General features: G+C 32.3%; 4 protein-coding genes across 5 annotated transcripts; all 4 read left to right on the top strand.

Moving 5' to 3' along the window:
• Positions 1 to 4143: 4143 nt before the first annotated feature.
• On the top strand, positions 4144 to 8266 carry LOC133030140 (uncharacterized). 2 transcript variants are annotated; one of them, XM_061102364.1, is made up of 4 exons: positions 4144 to 4361; positions 4866 to 4955; positions 6846 to 6931; positions 7282 to 8266. In XM_061102364.1, the coding sequence occupies exons 3-4, from the start codon at positions 6848 to 6850 to the stop codon at positions 8197 to 8199; spliced, it is 1002 nt and encodes a 333-aa protein (XP_060958347.1). In that variant the 5' UTR covers positions 4144 to 4361; positions 4866 to 4955; positions 6846 to 6847; the 3' UTR covers positions 8200 to 8266. The 2 variants fall into 2 exon arrangements, with proteins under 2 accessions (XP_060958347.1, XP_060958348.1); XM_061102365.1 differs by lacking the exon at positions 4866 to 4955.
• A 764-nt stretch (positions 8267 to 9030) lies between these two features.
• On the top strand, positions 9031 to 10469 carry LOC133030016 (uncharacterized). Its single transcript, XM_061102195.1, has 3 exons — positions 9031 to 9183; positions 9289 to 9735; positions 9900 to 10469. Exons 1-3 carry the CDS (start codon positions 9085 to 9087, stop codon positions 10215 to 10217), a joined length of 864 nt encoding a protein of 287 aa, XP_060958178.1. The 5' UTR covers positions 9031 to 9084; the 3' UTR covers positions 10218 to 10469.
• A 1783-nt stretch (positions 10470 to 12252) lies between these two features.
• On the top strand, positions 12253 to 16799 carry LOC133030386 (uncharacterized). The gene is made up of 5 exons (XM_061103123.1): positions 12253 to 12423; positions 14381 to 14450; positions 16339 to 16419; positions 16503 to 16568; positions 16695 to 16799. The coding sequence occupies exons 1-5, from the start codon at positions 12278 to 12280 to the stop codon at positions 16797 to 16799; spliced, it is 468 nt and encodes a 155-aa protein (XP_060959106.1). The 5' UTR covers positions 12253 to 12277.
• On the top strand, positions 16700 to 19634 carry LOC115713494 (uncharacterized). Its single transcript, XM_061102363.1, has 5 exons — positions 16700 to 17098; positions 17212 to 17627; positions 17713 to 17863; positions 17953 to 18509; positions 19283 to 19634. The coding sequence occupies exons 2-5, from the start codon at positions 17323 to 17325 to the stop codon at positions 19473 to 19475; spliced, it is 1206 nt and encodes a 401-aa protein (XP_060958346.1). The 5' UTR covers positions 16700 to 17098; positions 17212 to 17322; the 3' UTR covers positions 19476 to 19634.
• The last annotated feature ends 38 nt before the right edge of the window (positions 19635 to 19672 follow it).

Genomic DNA, 19672 nt, shown 5'->3' on the forward strand with positions numbered 1-19672 from the left:
AGAAGTCAAAGTCTGGGATTTTAGAAAGAGTGGTGTAAATATAATCAGAAACTGCCTGATCATACTGTTTCTTCCCATTCTCCTTCTCGACCTCTAAGACGCAAGCCATCTCCTCGATCTTCGCCTGAGAGTTCTTGGCCTCGAGCTCAGCCTGCTCCTTAGACTTGCGAAGGTCTTCAAGCTCTTTGTCCTTTCTAGCCGCCTCTTGTTTCAGTCTCTTCATGTTCTCCTGGAGCTGGGCATTGTGCCTCTTCAGCGAGTCAGCTTCCTTAGAACCAGCGGCAACAGCTTTCATGAACAGAGTCATCGACTGCGAAGCCACTCCACAGAACGCGGAAAAAGCTCCTCAGAAGGGATCTTCTCCGCCTTGGATATGAACTCCTCACCCACGAACTTCTCGTGCATAGCCAGAAAATTGCGGGCTCAGATAGTTGGCTCGATCATGACTTTCTTCCCCTTGTCCTGCGTGGTCTTAGCCAGCTTCTTGGAAGAATCTGCGCCAAGAGTAGTTACAACATCGCTCTTCCTCTTTTGGGCGATAACGGGCGATGTCGTCGCTGTTCCACTCTTTGGCTTGATTTTAAGGATGGGCGCGGACTTCAAAAAAGTCATCTCTGCGAAGATAAATAAAAGATAAGTATGAATAAGTTTCAAGGCACCAGTTTATAGCATGAGATAAATTACCTGAGACTGGTCGAGAAGTTTGCTTGGAGAGGCGTTTGTCTATCCGCTCTTGTTGTCTCTCAGATGGTTCCTTGTATACTGGCTCCCTTTGAAGACTGGCGTTCTCTGGAATCAGCTGGTGTTCTCGCAGCTTGGCAGTCGTACACAATAATCGCCAGTCGCGATCTTGTACCGGAAGGCTCCCGAGAATTTCAGCTGTCTGTCTGCGAGTTGCGTCAAGTGCAGGGCGAGCTGGTCTATCTGCGAAAACAAAAAGAGTGAATTAGCATAAAAACTCAAAGTAATGCAGAAAATGCCTAAGTTAGAAAACACGCGACGTACTAGGTCTGCGATTAAAATCAGTCCTAATCCCAGGGACTTTGAAGATGTAGAACCATTTTGATTTCCAGTCTCCCATATTCGACACCATTCCTTCTACTCCATTGATTTCAGAAGTCGCCCATTTGCTAAAGCAGTAGAAACCGTTATAAAGGCCTACACTTTTTATATCGTAGAAGTAGCTGAACTCTTCTACCGAGGGAGCCCTATGAACGTACTCCATATACATCGCGTAAAAGGCCAGGGCAGTGCGATAACTATTTGGAGTTAGTTGGAAAGGTGATACATCATACCGTTTAAGGATGGCTGCGATGAAGGGATGGAAAGGGACTGATACCCCACATCGGAGAATGGGTATTGAGATTACCACATCCTCTGTGGGAATAATCGCAGGATTAGTAAAAGGAAGGTGCGCCCTCTGGGTCGGTTTAGGTCGCTGAAACGCAAGTCGCAGCAGGTTTAACCTCGTAAAGGTAGTGAAGTCTGATTTGGTAACCCTCGAAATCAGATCCTTGCACGCGAAGGGCTCGTTCAGCTGGGCGTCATCAACCAAGTCTGTCCCACTCCCTTCCGCCTCTTCTTCATCCTCGCCTGATTTGCGAGCTGGGGCCGTCCAGTCATCGTCCATCTCCTCGACCTCGACGTCAGGAGCATGCCTCAAATGAATAAGGTAGTCGCGAGCCGACATCGTAGACTCGCTGTCTCGAATATCGATGGTCCCAAGTTCGGCGAGTTCCTGCACCATTCTTTCGATGTCTATAGAGGACATCGGGCCTAGCTCTATTGGTGCGACCTCCTCTTCTGAAATCGAAGCTGGGAGAAAACTGTCTTTCTCCTGGTCATCGTCGCCATCGAATGCATGGCCTCCCAAGCCGAGCAGTTGGCTATCCGACAGGTCGCTCCTCTGAAAGATAGAAGATCTTTTCAGCGTGATGAATGTGTGAAAAAAAAATAAGTGATCTCACCCGCATTAAAACTATAAAGTCGCACTTGATAGAATGGTCAGCATCCTTACAAATACTGACCACCCCATCCATATGCAAGTAGAGATGCGAATAAGTCACACATTCTGGGCCAAGCGATATACCTCCAGAAACGGCTGGGAAAAACTTAGTTACTCAAGGGGCATGCGCTCTCAAGCATGACCCTGAAATTACTGAGTTACTCCCACCGTTCCGAGACTACCTATTAGCCAAGGAGTACACTCATTTGAATATTAACGCATGTCGCAAATGGCTGGGTGTATCACAGTATCTCAAGGGGCATATAACCGCGTATATGACCATTAGAATACTGTGACACACCCACCATTTGGAAAAGCAATTAATACTCTAGCAATTCAACTCACAGCATATAAAATCCTAAAAGATCTAGCCAATAATCAGAAGTAAATAAGTTCTGTCAGTGTGCGAGTATTCAAACTGTTCATCCGAATACCCGCGAGTATTCAAAGTATGAAACAGTGCCTATTTAAATATTTCTTACACAGTATGCAGTTATTCCAATTTACAGGTCATTTTTCATAAGATTACCCAGTTTTTTACCCAAAAAACGTAACCTCATACATATCCCTTACAAACATACATTCCTAAAGAACTTCAAAATACCAAAACCCAGAAAAACATTCTTTCTCAAACACAGAAAACAAAAAATACAGTGAGACTCGAAGCCAACCTTTCGTTTTGGCAAGTTGTTCCTGCGATTGCTCTCGATCACTTCTGAGATTGAGGATATTTTAGAAAAGAACGGTAGAAATCTGGGCAAAAGATGAAAATGGTTTTGAAGTCTCTGTAAGGGAGGGAAGAAGGAAGTTAAGAAACAAGAGGGGAAAATGGAGGATTTGATTCGTATCAAAGGGTTTAAATACCCATATCCCTCATTAATTGGGATCATGACACGTGGTAGCCAGAATGCCTAAGGTCGCCCAATCCAACGGCCAACGATGGCCACGCCTACACGAAAACCGAGGAGTTTTGTGACGTGGGGCCATAAATGCAATAAAAAGTAATAATTACAGTCGTCATTTTTCGAAAACCTCGATGGGACAACCAAAAGGTCACCTCCTCGTGACAACCCTTCACCTGTCTCTCGAGCAATAGTTTCCCTCTGTGACCGCACCTGTCACATCGCGAAACTAGGGGCATGTGTTGTAGTGAGATTTCTCTCACCTAGAAACTCGAGAACAGACTCCTATTTAAAGGACACGTATATTCAGATTTCCATTGAAAGCTGAAATGTCCATGAGAGACTTCTCGAAGTTTAGACCTCGCCCAGGATAAAACCAGTGAGATACTACGAGTACGACCTAAGTCAGATCGCATAACTTTAACTCGCATTATACAGGATGGATCCAACTCGCATGTGTCAGGACATATGTGAGTATCCTCTCTATACTTCTGCGAAAGCATAGAGATCAACTCTCTATGGTGTGATTTGGTCCCAACGACCCAATAGCCTTGATAAACCGATATAGACTCGCATGTCTAGGTTCTATCAGCTTGACATGCGATGTTGAGCAAGAGGCGATTACCTAAGGGCGCAGACGTTCCAAACGTACTGGATGACCCTGCGAGCTCAACAACGAAAATGAACGGTCAACTCGCAGATGAGAGAGACGCATACGTTGATGGACTTAGTAACTGTCGTTCATTTATTAATGTTAACGTTGCTTGGGTTTAATTATTGTAATTAAATATGTAAATAATGGATTAACAATGAATGTGATCCGTGTGTAACCGATTGGACACCTGCTTTGTATATAAAGGGGTGATCCACCATGAAATGGCACCTACAAATCTCTTGCTACAGTGGACTAAGCAGATCATAATCTAACTGAACCACTATAATTCTCTGTTTAATTGTTATTTTCTAGCCTTCGTTGATTGTTTCTCATTTCCAGTCGAGTACTCGCCATTCTAGATTGAATACTCGCATTTGTCTTTTCACCTAAATTTCTTATTGATTATTAGTAATACTATATAGTTTGGTGTTGCGAAATTCACTCGACAACATTAATCAGTAAATTTTTAACCGTGTTTCATTATATAAATAGATTTATAATTCTAAAAATAAAGAGGAAATTGCATCCTATACCCATTTTGGGTTAACTACTTTCATTTTTGCCTTCCTTATCTATCTATTTTATTTATACCTTCATTTATTTGTCACATTCCCAATATACCCTCTCTAATAACCTTCCTCACCAGAACAGTAGCCATTCCTCACCACTTTCATTCCTCCATTCAACATCGCCAGCCCCTTCCACCCTACGATTTCAGCCCTCCTCCTTCGTCGCCAGCCCCTTCCACCACCGGCGATTTCGTACCTCTGCATCATCCTTTCTGCAATATCAAAGTTAGGTAAATTTCATTTCCATTTTATATCCTCTGAATTATCTTTTAAGTTTGTGCCTCCTTTCCTCTTACCCCTTCCATTGTTTGATTATTGGTTATAATGTAGTTCAGTAATTATTACTCAAACATTTGATTTTCTTTATCAACCATCCCCTCATTATTATGCCTATCTTCCCTTATTACAGATTTATATTGGTCAAAATTTTCAACTGAAAGTTGTGGTAGAAGAAGACTTAGGCAATATGCAACATTATTCGTTGGGTGTTGTTGTGTCTATATAATGATGGGTTTAGTTTGTGATTGTGATCTCTTAGTTGTAATCTTTAGTCTCTTTTGGTCCCAATATGCAACTTATGCAACTGAAAGTTGTGGTAGAAGAAGACTTAGGCAATATGCAACTTTCAATATTTTTCAATTTTTTTGGTCTCAAGATTTTGGGTATCATTGCCACATTAATGATTAGGTGAGCTATACAAATTCTTATATATGCAAATGTTGTTTTTCTTCTAGATATAAAATTTGATGTGCAACACCTTGCTCTTCCTTTTTGATGCCAATTTTTAGACTACAACTCTTCACTCTCTAATCTCATCATTTCAGGTGTGTGAAAAGTTTTTTATCTTTTATATTCACCTTTTTGTTTAGTTTCTATTCAAGTTTCATCTCTTATAGGAATTTTAATGTTGGTAGAAGCATCTAGTCATTAATGGATGCACTCATGCCTTTTATGTGTTTGATTAAATGCCTCAATAAAATACCTAATGCACATTTAAAATACTATCTATGTTTGATTAAATGATTTTGCACCATGAGTTCCCCAACTACTTGACAACACTTTAGATCTCAAAAACAAAAGGGAAAAAAATTTACACTATTAGCCATGTCAAATGAAATTCTATCACATAAACTACTAACTAAGCTTATATACTCACATAAATATTATAAATATTTTTCTGCAACTTTTTCAGCTATGCCTTTAAAGAAAGAACATGGTTTGTCTATATAATGATGGGTTTAGTTTGTGATTGTGATCTCTTAGTTGTAATCTTTAGTCTCTTTGCAATGTGTTGATTTTCTTCTATTTAAATAACTCCATTATAGTATAGCTTACACAAAATACAAACATCAATCTGTAATTACAATAAGCTAGTTAGTTAGGTAATCAAACACAATTAACTCATTTATATATATTACTAAGATTGTAGCTTAGCAAAGTAATTACCCTCTTGTTATTTTCTTCATATTTGTTTAGCCACTTTGTTAGCTAATGGACACATACGAGACACACAGTGTACAACTTTCACTCCATATATCAAATGATGAACATTTGCTTAGATGACAGCAAATATCTTTGCCTTGAAATTTTTCATATAGCTGTAGAATGTGATTAGTATTTTCTCCAGCAACTTGCTGCACTGTAAGAAAATGGATAGAAGTTTTCCCTTTAATGCTTATAAATTACTCTGGTGAATTTGAAAAATACATGTTACTGTTCTTTTCTTTGTTAAATATAATTTATCTTCTTTTCTGTCATTGCATGATTTTGTTAATGATTTGCACACAAATTGATTAGTTTTCTTAAAAGAGACATTTGATCATTCTGCTGTATTTCATGGAGGTTTGCATATGAGGCTCTACCTTCTCTTAAGTTTATTTTATTTATAAACTAAGAAACCACTGATAATACTGAACCTTTTGGATCTTGATGTGTTGTGCAGTGTTGATACTGGGGTGCAAAAGTTAATTCGTTTGAAATCATGCTACTTATTTCTTATGTATTTATTTTTTGACCTATTATGACAGATAACTCAGATTACTGTGTGTGTTGTGAGGAAGCTATTTCATGCTATCTTGCTTCATAAGAATTTCTAAAGGACCATAATTATACCAATTAGGCTCTGTAAAGAAACTCTCAATATGACCATAATTATTTTATTTGTTTGTTGACTAGTAATGGTTAGTACTAATTTTTCAATCCAGTATTGTATTTTATATCATTAGTAAGTCTCCAAAGAAGACTGTGCTAAAACAACTCAGCTCAGTATCAATTAACGAGGACAATTTTAAAGTCGTGAAGCTGTTCTATTGCAGCGTAGCAAGTTAATTTTGTTTTTTAATTTTGAACCTACAATTAGAGTTTCATGGTAAAAAAATAATTGCTTTTAAACAATAGTATATGCTATATCTTTTCCAACTTGTTTAGTTGCTTAAAGACTCATAATAATATAGTAGTAGTTCCTTTTACGCTCATTTGTCACGATGATTGAGCACCATCAAAAAAATTTTTTATTAAGTTTTCTCTTTTTTTTTTTTTCAACTTCTCCAACATTGTCACATATTGCTTTGCTTAAAGACATTGATATAACACAAATAACTTTTCAAGAAAAGTGTTGGGGAAGTTGCATGGGTGTTGAGCACCACAAGCATAAGCATATATGTTGTTATTGTTATTGCTAGCCTTAAGTATTGTGTTTTGTCTTATTGTTATAGATATGACGAAAGTATCACCTATGAAGAAAGCGCAAAGAGCTTCATCAAGTCGTCATCGTGGTGGAAAAAAGAATGTTGTTTTTCAGGTATATTTTTTTTTTATAAATTAAAATTTATTATACTTAATGTATTTTATGTGTTTGAAGAAATATTGATTCTTTTTTTCTTGCTTTGTATATGTGCACTAAAAATTAGATGAATATGCATTAGTAATTATGTACAAAAACATATGTTAATTGCCTTGCAGACTTATTTTGACTTTTATTTTTTGCACTTTATATTTAGTAAGCTGATACATAAACCTTTGAAATTGTTATTGTAATTGGTAGGTGTAGTTTCTAATGTATGTTGTAATTGATGCTAATAGTTCTTTTAAACCTTTTTTTTTTCCTTTTTTCTGATCTGAGTTGTTTTTCAATGTTTGCTTTATATGTAGGATGTAGGTCCTGAAAAATTTTCTTCTGATGATTCTCGCATCCATGTTACATGTCATTGGCACGGTTTTAATTGTATAAAAGAGTTTCTAAGCGATTTACAGCTACAAAAGTTGAGAGAGTCATGTTTTGGGTATCTTTTTGATTTGGATGAATCTCTCAAACCAGCACAAATGATTATGCACTCTCTCTTACTTCATCAAGAGTGCAATTCTAATGGGAATGAGCTTCAATTAAGTTTTAACAGCAACAAAGTGAAGTTCAGTATTGTTGAGTTTGGCATCATTACAGGGTTGAATTGCAATGAATTTCCCCCAGATTCTGATATCATTGAGCACCCAAATCGATTACTCAACAAGTACTTTTCTGGCAATGAATCCATTAGCAGAAAAGAGTTGGCAGAATGTCTTATGAAAACCCGAATTGATGATGATGATGATGTTGTAAAATTGACAAAGGTTTTCATTGTGCAGAATATTTTACAAAGTAAGCGTGGCCAATGTCATGTAGACAATTTTGTTATGAAGTTGGTTGATGATGAACAAATGTTTGAAAAGTATCCTTGGGGTCGTCGTTCTTTCAATGACACAGTTAACAGTCTTTCTACTGTTTTGAATCGCCGAAAAACGGGATATGAGATATGTGGATTCCCGTTAGCTTTTCAAGTTTGGGGCTTTGAAATTCTTCCAAGTTTAGGTTCATCTTTTGCAATTAAGGTTGGAAATAACATTCCTAAAATTTTAAACTGGAAGATGACCAACTTGCAACGTAGCTCACGCTTGAAAACAATTTGGAAAGAAGTTTTCGGAAAAAATAAGGTGTGTATTCTTATATTGTCTATGTTCTTTTTGCAATTATTAATTGTTTTATTTTCAATTTCATGTTTTTTTTTTCATATGATATTAATCTTCTATCTTTGATCTTAAATTACTTATGTTCAATTTCATACATTATTTTGGGGTTTTATGGAAAAATTTTATTTGTTTGTTTGTTGTTTTTTTGGTTTCTCAATTTATAACAACATAAAATAAAGACCCAATTCAAGTTAAAATATCCAATAAAAATCTACACACTTGTTGTTAGTGGTCTAGTACCTCGAAGATTAATTTTGTGGCTTAATTTATCATTTCACAAATTTGTTTAAACTACAAGTTTTTTTTTAAATAATGAATACAATGAAATTATGTTATATACACCACTTTTGATTTTTTTGATAAAACCCATATCACATCTTATGTCATCAAATGTTTGGGCTCCTTAATTTATATGTGCTCTACTTAGTTGTTACCACTCATTTAATAATGTCACTTTAGCTTAGAATCAGCATAATATGAATGTAATAACTACTTGCTTTATACATAAAATATTTATATTTTTGACTTAGTGCCTTCCTTGACTCCAATTATATGAACAACTAAAAAGAAAAAGAGACACACATGATGTGATTGGGGCCTCTCCTCACTCCCACCATTGACAAAAATGCTTTCCTTTTCCTATTGTGATATAATTTTATGGTGGGCATTGTTAGATTTCATTCTAGTAAGAATTTTGATTGATTGGTTCTTTCCATATTAGGAATCTCACAGAGAGGGAAACAACATAAAGTGACAATATACTTCTGTTTGATTCTTTTTTTTTTTTCTGCTTACTACTACAAGTTGCTACTACTTCATTTTTAGTCATTGAAAAATTTATTCTTATATCGTTGATCATAGATTACTTGTGTTCCTTTGGCTCCTGTGGATGATAATAGAAGTACAAACGCTGAGCAAATTGGATTAAATCACGACTCTTCTAGTCCAATAATGAATGATAGAAGGACAAATTTGCAAAAAGAGATTGAAGTAAATCATCATTCTTCTAGTCTAAAAATGAATAAAGATGAACACACCATTTTGTTAAAGGTATTATTTTTATATTCTTATTTCATATATTATTATTTTTTAGTCTTTTCATACTATTTACAAATTTATAAAAGATTTTGTGTTTTGCCTCTTATATGTTTGCAGGATTTAATGAAAGAGAGTGCTTCTCTTAAAGCATTAAATGTTGAGATTAGAGAAGAAAATGTCGAAATTAAGAAAGAAAATGCTGAAATCAGAGAAAAAATTACTGAAATAACAAACGAGAATTGTGGATTAAAAGATGAAATAGCTGCCCTGAGAAAACAAGTTGATGTGTTCATGCAATATTTTACAGATCTTCTCGAGTTGAAGACAAGTTTCAAAAATATTGAGAAACTTGTATTATGGTTAGCGGAGAATGGTGGTGCAGAGAAGAGAACTTGTGAAGAAAAAGAGAATGCTAAAGAAAGCGGCGAAGATCTTGTCTTTTTGAATGAAAGTAAAAACACTTTTTCCCGAAGGAATTTTCACGAGTGCACAAATGAATTGAAATCTAGTAATACTGTTTTTAGCAGTCCAGATTGTCATCCTAATGTTGCAGAGATTTTACAGGTAATTTTTTTGAATCTAACTCAATTTGAATATTCTCTTATCAAAGTTTTCTTATATTTTTGCAAGTATGTATAGTATTTACAAAATGACCATATTTCATTATGTTATGTTTTATAATTTTATCTATCAAATAACAATGACATGTATCTTATTTTCAATTGTAGGATTCTAATGTAAAAATTCATCAAATGAAAGAAGGACAACAAGACAAGGAAGCAAATGAGGGATCTAGAAGCATGGATCATGTCAATGATGAAGATAAAGAAGTTGTAGAGGCAAACGAAAGTGGAAAAGCAATAATTGAGAGCGATGATGATATTCCAACCTTCAATCTTTTATCTCAATCATTTTCGGAAAATGAAAATGAGCCGTTGTGTGAAACATTGAAGGTGTTATGTAGTAAAAGAAAGAGGAAGACAACCTTAAGCCGCTATCTTATTTCTCCATTTGAGCCATTGAATAAACCAAAGGGCGCAAGATAACGTGATCACTAAAGACTCAACATTCAACAAGTATCAATTTTTTGATACTTCATATGTGTTTTTTCTAGTTATTCTAAAACAAAAGTACAACTTCTTAGTTTTAACCCATTTTATAGTTTCTTAATATTAGTTTCCTTTTTTTGTTATATACTTAAGGAATGCTTTTGGAATAGGTACTTGATTGAATGACATTCAAGGTTTACTAAAACCAATTGAGTAATACAAGATAGCAATTTTGCAAAAAATTATTAATTTTTATTTTGAATGCTTTAATATAATTTATTTTCTAGGAGTCATTGTCTAAACAAATTCTTTGTTGTTAAATGACACAATTTTTAGTTTGCTTTTTTTTTTTTTTGGAATTAGATTAAGCTTTTATTATTATATTTTGGTAAACTTAGTGCCTCATTTTAATTTTATTGTTCAATTTCATTTTCCCAACTTTCTTTGTATCCATTATAATAAGTTTGATCCTATCAAACTTAATTTTATAGTTCTATTTATGGGTGTGGATTCATAATGTTTACCTTTTAGAAGCGAATTGGTGGAATTACTAAAAAAAATTAAAAAATCAAATAGATTTGAATCAATTTCTGTCAATTAAATATTACATTATCTCAAGGTAATTTTTTTTTTCTCAAAGCATCATTTTATTTTTTTGGCTTGCTACGCTCTTTGGGCAACTTCAGACTAAAGACTGGTTCTTGAAGTATAAAATTTGTCTTGATAAAAATTGTATGATGTGTGGTTCTGCTAATGAATCAATATCTCATTTGTTCCTTAATTATTATCTAACTAATTGGTGCATTTGTGAGATCGAGAAAAATACATTATACTATAGGATTGCCTTATTAGCATTACTAAGAAATTCAGCAAGTTAATGTTTGCTTGAAATTATGGTAAACATGTCTTTTTAGGTAAATTTAGTGACTTAAATAAGGTAATTCAAAATGTATTTATCATTAAAATGGTAAACCCCCATTCTAAAGTAAGGTAAACAACATGCTTAAGTAAATTAAGTGCATAAGGGATAGTAATTCAAAAATATAATTTATCATTAATATGGTGACCTACTATTCTAAAATTAGATAAATAACATATTGTTCACCTTAAGTTTTTCATTTTTTTTTTTTTTGGTTTTGTGAAATTACTTAATTTTAATTTTTTTTTTTTTTTTGAAAATTAGCTTAAATTTCAAAATTTTCATTTTAAGTTTTTATTTAATCAACTTAAGTTTTTATTATTATATTTTGGTAAACTTGGTGCCTTAATTTATCATTAAAATAGTAAATCACTATCTTAAATTACGGTAAACATGTCATTTTAGGTAAACTTAATTCCTTAAATAAAATAATCTAAAACATAATTTATCATTAAAATGGTAAACCTCCATCCTAAACTGTATTTTTTTGGACTCATTATTATCTTTTTCAATGATATTGGTGTTCATATCTATATTAGTTAACATTTATTTCTATTCCCAATCTAATATTTTATTATGGTTTTTGTTCTTTATTAGTGTTGTTACATAATTAATACATTATAATAATATAATTTTTTTCACTTCTTCTACTATTTTGATTAAATATAAGAAAAAGTTTATGCATGATTTGATGATAAGCTTAGACTTTGTTAAGACTTAAAGTGTAGATAAAATATCTCTCTTTCGGTCATTTATGTTACAACGACAAAATATTTTTAAATTTAATTTTATTTATACTTACAAATTCATATTTTAAAAATAATAATATTACTTAAAAATTCAATAAAAATATAAAATTAAATTTAAATTTATTTTAGAAAATTAAACTGAAAAAATATTTTATTTTTTTCAATCAACTTAAGTTTTTATTATTTACTATTTATTTTATATGTTGAAAAAAAAAAGAAATTAAAAAGAGATAGAATCCCAATAATATATATAAATTTTTTCTAGTCTTTTATTTTTTTTTTTGGACAACAAATGTAGTTTAAAAATCAATTATTTGATAAATAGGAGCCAATTTAGTAATTAAGCAAAATATTTGACAAAAAAAAAAAAAAAACTTTAGTTGTTTTTGATGAAATGCCTTACCCTATCATATTCCCTTTGCCTCTTCCTTAAACCCACATCACAACCAGCCAAGTTAATGATTTCCTCTATATTCATTTTTCCTTCAACTCCTAGTAGCTACTCTTTCATTTCTCACTCATCAACACCAGCCATGTAAGTTTATAATATGAAAACTTTCAATATTTTTCAATTTTTTTGGTCCCAAGATTTTGGGTATCATTGCCACATTAATGATTAGGTGAGCTATACAAATTCTTATATATGCAAATGTTGTTTTTCTTCTAGATATAAAATTTGATGTGCAACACCTTGCTCTTCCTTTTTGATGCCAATTTTTAGACTACAACTCTTCACTCTCTAATCTCATCATTTCAGGTGTGTGAGAAGTTTTTTATCTTTTATATTCACCTTTTTGTTTAGTTTCTATTCAAGTTTTATCTCTTATAGGAATTTTAATGTTGGTAGAAGCATCTAGTCATTAATGGATGCACTCATGCCTTTTATGTGTTTGATTAAATGCTTCAATAAAATACCTAATGCACATTTAAAATACTATCTATGTTTGATTAAATGATTTTGCGCCATGAGTTCCCCAACTACTTGACAACACTTTAGATCTCAAAAACAAAAGGGAAAAAAATTTACACTATTAGCCATGTCAAATGAAATTCTATCACATAAACTACTAACTAAGCTTATATACTCACATAAATATTATAAATATTTTTCTGCAACTTTTTCAGCTATGCCTTTAAAGAAAGAACAAGGTTTGTCTATATAATGATGGGTTTAGTTTGTGATTGTGATCTCTTAGTTGTAATCTTTAGTCTCTTTCCAATGTGTTGATTTTCTTCTATTTAAAGAACTCCATTATAGTATAGCTTACACAAAATACAAACATCAAGCTGTAATTACAATAAGCTAGTTAGTTAGGTGTGAGAATTTAATGGCAGCTACAATAATCCTTGTAGGTGTGAGAATTTCTTTCAGACCAATTACAGCTTGCACAGTTAAAAAGAGTAAAAAAATTGCTACATTTTAATTCATATGTCTTCACTAGCTATAATTCTTCTAGTATTGCTTGAAGTTCTGGAACTAGCACTAAACTAGCACAGTATGGTTTGTCTTGTACTGCATCAAGAAAGGCCATGTCCCAAACTACTTCTTGTTTGGAAAACTAAACTCTTTTGTCCTACATTTCCACTAAAAACCATCATCTTCATCTTATCCATTACTCTACCCAAAAACACCTCTTAAATTATTTGTGCTGAAAAATAACTTGAATAATCTTGTGCTGAGAAATAAGACTTCAAGTGATGAAGAATCAATGATCTCAATTATTTGGTTGTAAACTTTATACACTGCAAATTCTGGGTTTACCAAAATTTCCACAATGAGGAATAAGCTCAAGTCTCCAGTCTCCAACCCGTCAAAATATTTTTCCTGCAACCAAAACAATTTTCTCAGTAAGCATAACTAGAAGACTAGTTGGGGAGCTCACTTTCAGTTAAATATGAATTTATATAATTCAATCATATTAATATTATTTGTTGCTCCACAAAAATAAATCATAATAAAACAGAGACCAAGATCAAGACCATACTGAGACCAAGATCAAGATAGCATCATGACTCTCTTTCAGTAGTAAAGAAAAAAAAAACTAAAATAGCACCACATGAAAAAACTAAAACATACGTTTAGCAAAAATAAAAAAAAATAAAAAAAACTTACAGTACCAAAGTTTGACAACAATGTTCGGGTTTCAAATTACTGCATAAACTTGGCTATGTATAATCTTACATATTACATATTAACAGATTCTTGTTATAACAATATATACCCAGTTAAAAATTAATTTTGACAGAAATTTATATTACTAAACAGTTGCATACATTACAGAATAGGCACCCATTTACAGTTGCATACATTTAAAACAGAACACATTAGTTGTTGTAATGATGAAAAAACTTTTGTGTATAAAGTACCAAATGTACATAACAATTAGATGTACCTGATACTAATACATAATTTGATATGTATTTGAAAAACCATATTGTAAATTTATATATATTATGCAATTAATTAATGCTCACGATGTATACCTGTTTAGAGTATTGGAGACAACTTGTCAAGGAAATGATAGAGGAAGCCAATTCTCTAAGGTGGTCACCAAGTTGAAGGTACTTTCCCCATGGGTAATAAAGCCCAAATTTTCCATGCCAAGGTTCCCATTTTGCAAAATTTATCTGTAGTAACATGAAAATTATATATTAATTATTAAATTAAGTTGGAGTCATATGAATACATAGCATAAGTAGTATAAATAAATATACCAATTGTTCATCTTTGGCTTTGGAGTTCAACACTAATTTACAATTACTGGATAAGGTAAACAACATGCCTTAAATAAGGTAAACAATGATTACTACCTTAAAATAAGTTCAACGACATGGCTTATTAGATAAACAACGTGCTTAAAGTACGGTAAACGACATGCGTTATTTAGGCACGTTGTTTACCTAAATTAAGGCATGTTGTTTACCTAAAAAGTCATCCAATTAGGTAAGCAACGTGCCTTAAAATAAAGTAAAAAAATATGTTTCTTTAGGTAAACAACAATTATATGACATATCTATTTGAATGAAAAAGTCTAATGTTATGTTGTTATGACCATTTTTGGTATGAGATCTGAGGGCTTTCTTTGACTATTCATCTCCTCTTAATTCAATATCTTATAATGCTCTATTGTTGAAATTTTCTTCATTCATTTTGCTTTGTAAATTACCAAATATTATTTTTTCTGCATGATGGTGACAATATTACGCATTGAGTCACTGTTTGGTTTTTTGTTAGATGAATTTTGCTTTATTTAATTTGTTTCTAATTAATTGCATGTTATTCTCCTCTCTTATAATAAAATTGTTGGATGCATTTTGCTTCATTCAAATCAAGCATGGGCAATGACAACACTGTATTTTTTGTGAAGCTTCGTTTAATATAAGTAGACAGAATATAGTTATTCCGTGTTGGTTTTGTATTTGATATCCTAGTCAGCTTCTTGTCATCTCAGGTTAGCCAATTAGGTGTCATTGGCTGTTACGACAGTTGCAACAAACACTTGGCTACTTCCTCTTGTTGCTAACATCATAGGAGGATGTAGTAGCCATCCTTGTGAGTTTTTACGTTGGCCCTCAAAAAAGTATTGAACAACGAAAAATTGGTTGTTGTGTTTTTGTTTTAGCTTTGTTACATATTTTCTGCTTTAACCATCTACAGTAAATTTTATTATAACTGTATGTGATGTAGCAGGTTTAAAATATGTAGGATGATACATGTACCAACAGCATTATCACACTTTGTGGTGGTGCTAGACAGCATTGGTGCTATTTTGAATGTCTGTTTGCTTTTGATGTTGGTTATAATGGTGGTGTTTAAACCCTGAATGTTTTGATTGACTTTTAAAGAATTTTCAATGTCCTTGAAATTTTTCTTCCAAGTGGCAATTTATTGTTATGATTATCTCTTACATCTCTTATTACAGGTACATATTTCTCTTGTCTTACAGTGGCAATAATGGATGCATATTTAGTATTTTGCTTTATTCAAATATCATTAAACAGACTATGGCAACATCTGTGTATTAGTTAAAGCCTAAATTAAGGCTATTGTTTACCTTTCTTTAAGGAATGATGTTTACCTAAAAAGTCATCCAATTAGGTAAGCAAAGTGCCTTAAAATAAGGTAAAAAAACATGTTTCTTTAGGTAAACAACAATTGAAAAACTAGCTAGATACAAACAATGACATAGGAACAAACAATATGAACTATTTCAACAACAATTGAAAAAATTGAAGCTTTCTGACCTTTAGGCCAGTCAGCCAAAATTGAAACATTAATTTTGAATTTTAAGACTTTTGCGTGTGTAGAAGTAATATTATTTTTGTTGAGTTTTTGTGGTTATTAGATGGATTATTTGCCATATGAAGTTGTAGTACACTTCACTACTTACGAAACTTACATGAAATATAATTTTTTGTGACATGGTTGTATTTTGTCGTTCAAGTGCAGGGTATGGCGAGAAAATATAACAGGAAGTACAAAAAAAGAAAATCATCAACACCTTATCAAAAGGGACTGACTTTTTCCAAGGTAATAAAATTGGACACCTTATCAAAAATTGTGCAACTAAATTTTATAGGATTTTCTTTGTCTCTAATAAAAATTTAGTATAGGTTATGCCAAAGGGTGCTGCTAAAAATACAACATTTAGTACCAATGAAGAAGGTATTTTTTATAAGGTGTGTTTTAATTTGTCTGAACATTAAATTTGATCTTTAATTTTGTTTTTCTTGTTTATTTATTGTTTTCTTCATAAATATTTTAACATTTTTATATATTTATCTTCCCTCTTATATCTTTAACAGGAAATTACTGAGAATATAAAGGAAGTCGCTGATAATAGAAAAGAGCTTTCTGAGAATAGAAAGGAGCTTCTGAGAATAGGAAGGAGCTTTCTGAGAACAAGATAGAGTATTCTGAGCGTAGGAAAGAAATTTCTATTCTTGGAAAAAAAATTAGATGAGATTCGTGAAAATATTAATGATCTCGTTGGAATGAAAGATGATGCCAAACGTGTCGAAGATCTTCTCCGAGCATTGTGTAATCAACGAGAGAAGGACATAGAAAGAACTAAAGTGGAAGAGAAAAAATTGGCTGCACAAAAGGACTTGGAGGAGTGCATCAATGATTTAAAATCCGGGAGAATCGTTCTTAGCAAATTCGCAGTTGTGTTGCTCCTTCTCCATCAATTTTAAAAGCTGTCATACAAGTATAAACTATTAATTTTCATTTACCTTTATGCATCTTTTATGTGTTTTCAATTTTTTTTTTCTATTTTCTTTTTTTAATGATATATGACTAACATAAATTTTACCTATGTAGGATGACAATAAATTCTTTTATCAAAAGCGACCGAAAATTCCCAAGAGAAAAAGATCTAATGAAGATAAAAAAGTACAAAAGTCGTATTTTTCGGTAGCGAGCAAGGAGGACATGACTTCCGTCTATCATTCTTCAAGTGCAGAAATTCCACCAACAATTATTGCTTCACCACCTTCGTTTTCAACACTTGTTGAAACAACTGTAATCAAAGGAAATGATATACATCCCAATCGTGATCCTCCAATCGACTCCCATCCAAATTATGTTGATATTTCTCTAACATTTTTGACACTAGAAAAGAAGATAAATTGTTTCTCATGCAACTTTCCATTTGATAGTGATTTTGAAGCTATGCCTTCAAAGGAAGTAGCTGATGCTTTCTTAGAGTGGTATTCAAAAGGCATGAACATGAAACGGTAAATTGTTTGCGTATTTATTATATGTATATATTTTTAGTTCATTTTTTTAAAAAAAAACTAATTGCAATTGTTTTCTTTTTAGCAAGAATTCTCCATCTTCTCCTCCATTTGTTGGAAAAAATGACATTATCACTTTTCAAAGTGGAAAGAAGTTCAAATTGGGTACAACACGTGTTACAAGGAAGAGGTGGTTCTTCGATATATATGATGCTAAAGGTCTTTTATCAGATGAAGTAAGTGTTATTTATAATTGTTTTATCTTTCTAAATCGATGGGTTATGTTTAAATCTTGTTGGTTACTATTTTTTTTTTCCTTTTTCAGCATGTTGATACATCTCTGTATTATTTGCGAAAGAAAGCATTATACCATAGATGTTGCCCTTCATTTTTGAAATGCACTACAACAAGTTGTCTTTTTGATTTCTACATGGGTCAAGTTTGTAGGGATGTTAGTTCATTGGATGAAATTCATTTAAGGAAGATATTTTCAGATATAAAAAAGTTTGACCAAGGTGAGATTATGAAGCATCCGTGCCATTCAATAAAAATCTTGATTAATATGATTAAAGGAGATTGTATAGAGTTTTCGAAGCCATGGGTGGATCTTAATCATGTTTTTATGCCATTGTGTCTTCAAGGAGGTATTTCTTTAGCTCATTGGTTCCTAGGTGTTTTAGGAATAGATGAAAGAATTATCTATATCTATGACTCATTTTATAAGGCCAATGATGAAGCTATAAAAAATTATGTGAGAAACTACTGCAAAGTTCTTCCATTCATTCTTGAGCATTTGGGATTTCATCAAAAACGTAAACAATACGCTGTTGGTCATGAAGAATTCAAGTTAGTTTGGATTGATGCTCCTCACCAAGGAAACCAGTAAGTTGTGATATTAAAAGCCTGTTGCTTTCTTTATATATTAGAAAATAAGCTTTATGTTGCTGCTTATTTTTTTGATAACAAAGCTTCTTGTTGTTGTGCTGATTCTCTCATCATTTGCTCTATTTTGATATGATCTTGTAATTACTTGACAATCTGCCGTTGAAATTTTTATTAAACAATTGACATGTTGTTAAAATGTATAAGTATGCTATGTTTTAAAATTTAAAATTCTTTGCATTCTCTTGTTCATTGACTCAAATTTGATAAAAGACTTTACTTGAGACTTGGATGCGTTGTCTTTTTCATAAGAGTTATATTTGTTTGTTAGTTTGTTGTATCTAACAGCATCTCTAACTCACATTTTTCAAATTTTTTAGGCTATATTAAGGACTTTTAAATTTAATTCGATCTAATCAAATTTGATTCATTGACATATTAAATGCATTACAATTCATGTTGTAGATGAAATATATGTGTATGTGTATAATTTGTTTACTCTTGTTTTGCCTTGGATAATTTTTTTACTGTTATTTAAGTTTGTATTATATGATATTAAACATAGAGAACAACTAAGTTTCCTACAATATTAAGATCTCGAATAATGACTAATTAGTTAAAAAATAAAAGTAAATGAGATATTTATTTGAATACAACAGAAAATAAAATTAGATTCATAGTGATAAGATGAGCTTTTCATATCTCATGACGTTTATGTTGCATTTATTAATCCACTATTAAAATTACTGACTATGTTGTTCGTATTTTTTCAGAACTGATTGTGGCGTTTACCTCATCAAATTTGTTGAATTATTGATGATGGGGGAGTCTCACTTCCGTATTAGCCAAAACAATGTTGAAGACATGAGAAGAAAAATGGCCATAGAATTTTGGGACCATGCATGCATCAAATTGATTGATGATTGTAAAACTCCATCAATTCAAATATGCAAATATGATCAGTGAGAGTGTTTCCAGATGGTTCATTTTCGTGTTGGTTTAGTGAAAATTATCTAACAGAACAGATTTCAATTTCTAGTTTCAAACCGATTAGTTGTTTGAGTTGTTGGACAGATGTAAATTTTCTATTTCTAATTTTAAACAAGCATGGTTAGTTTTGTCTGTTAGTTTTGTTTACCTTTTTTAAGGAATAATGTTTGTCT

This window comes from Cannabis sativa, chromosome 8, assembly GCF_029168945.1.
Source record: "Cannabis sativa cultivar Pink pepper isolate KNU-18-1 chromosome 8, ASM2916894v1, whole genome shotgun sequence".
In the NCBI taxonomy this organism is placed as follows: domain Eukaryota; kingdom Viridiplantae; phylum Streptophyta; class Magnoliopsida; order Rosales; family Cannabaceae; genus Cannabis; species Cannabis sativa.

Excerpts from the sequence above, each read along its gene's own strand:
- LOC133030140 (XM_061102364.1), top strand. The coding sequence starts at position 6,848 with ATGACGAAAGTATCACCTATGAAGAAAGCGCAAAGAGCTTCATCAAGT. Across the intron at positions 6,932-7,281 it reads AAAAGAATGTTGTTTTTCAG|GATGTAGGTCCTGAAAAATT; the intron begins GTATATTTTTTT and ends CTTTATATGTAG.
- LOC133030016 (XM_061102195.1), top strand. The coding sequence starts at position 9,085 with ATGAATGATAGAAGGACAAATTTGCAAAAAGAGATTGAAGTAAATCAT. Across the intron at positions 9,184-9,288 it reads AACACACCATTTTGTTAAAG|GATTTAATGAAAGAGAGTGC; the intron begins GTATTATTTTTA and ends ATATGTTTGCAG. Across the intron at positions 9,736-9,899 it reads ATGTTGCAGAGATTTTACAG|GATTCTAATGTAAAAATTCA; the intron begins GTAATTTTTTTG and ends TTTCAATTGTAG.
- LOC133030386 (XM_061103123.1), top strand. The coding sequence starts at position 12,278 with ATGAAATGCCTTACCCTATCATATTCCCTTTGCCTCTTCCTTAAACCC. Across the intron at positions 14,451-16,338 it reads AGGTGGTCACCAAGTTGAAG|GGTATGGCGAGAAAATATAA; the intron begins GTACTTTCCCCA and ends GTTCAAGTGCAG. Across the intron at positions 16,569-16,694 it reads AAGAAGGTATTTTTTATAAG|GAAATTACTGAGAATATAAA; the intron begins GTGTGTTTTAAT and ends TATCTTTAACAG.
- LOC115713494 (XM_061102363.1), top strand. The coding sequence starts at position 17,323 with ATGACTTCCGTCTATCATTCTTCAAGTGCAGAAATTCCACCAACAATT. Across the intron at positions 17,628-17,712 it reads AAAGGCATGAACATGAAACG|CAAGAATTCTCCATCTTCTC; the intron begins GTAAATTGTTTG and ends TTTTCTTTTTAG. Across the intron at positions 18,510-19,282 it reads GCTCCTCACCAAGGAAACCA|AACTGATTGTGGCGTTTACC; the intron begins GTAAGTTGTGAT and ends GTATTTTTTCAG.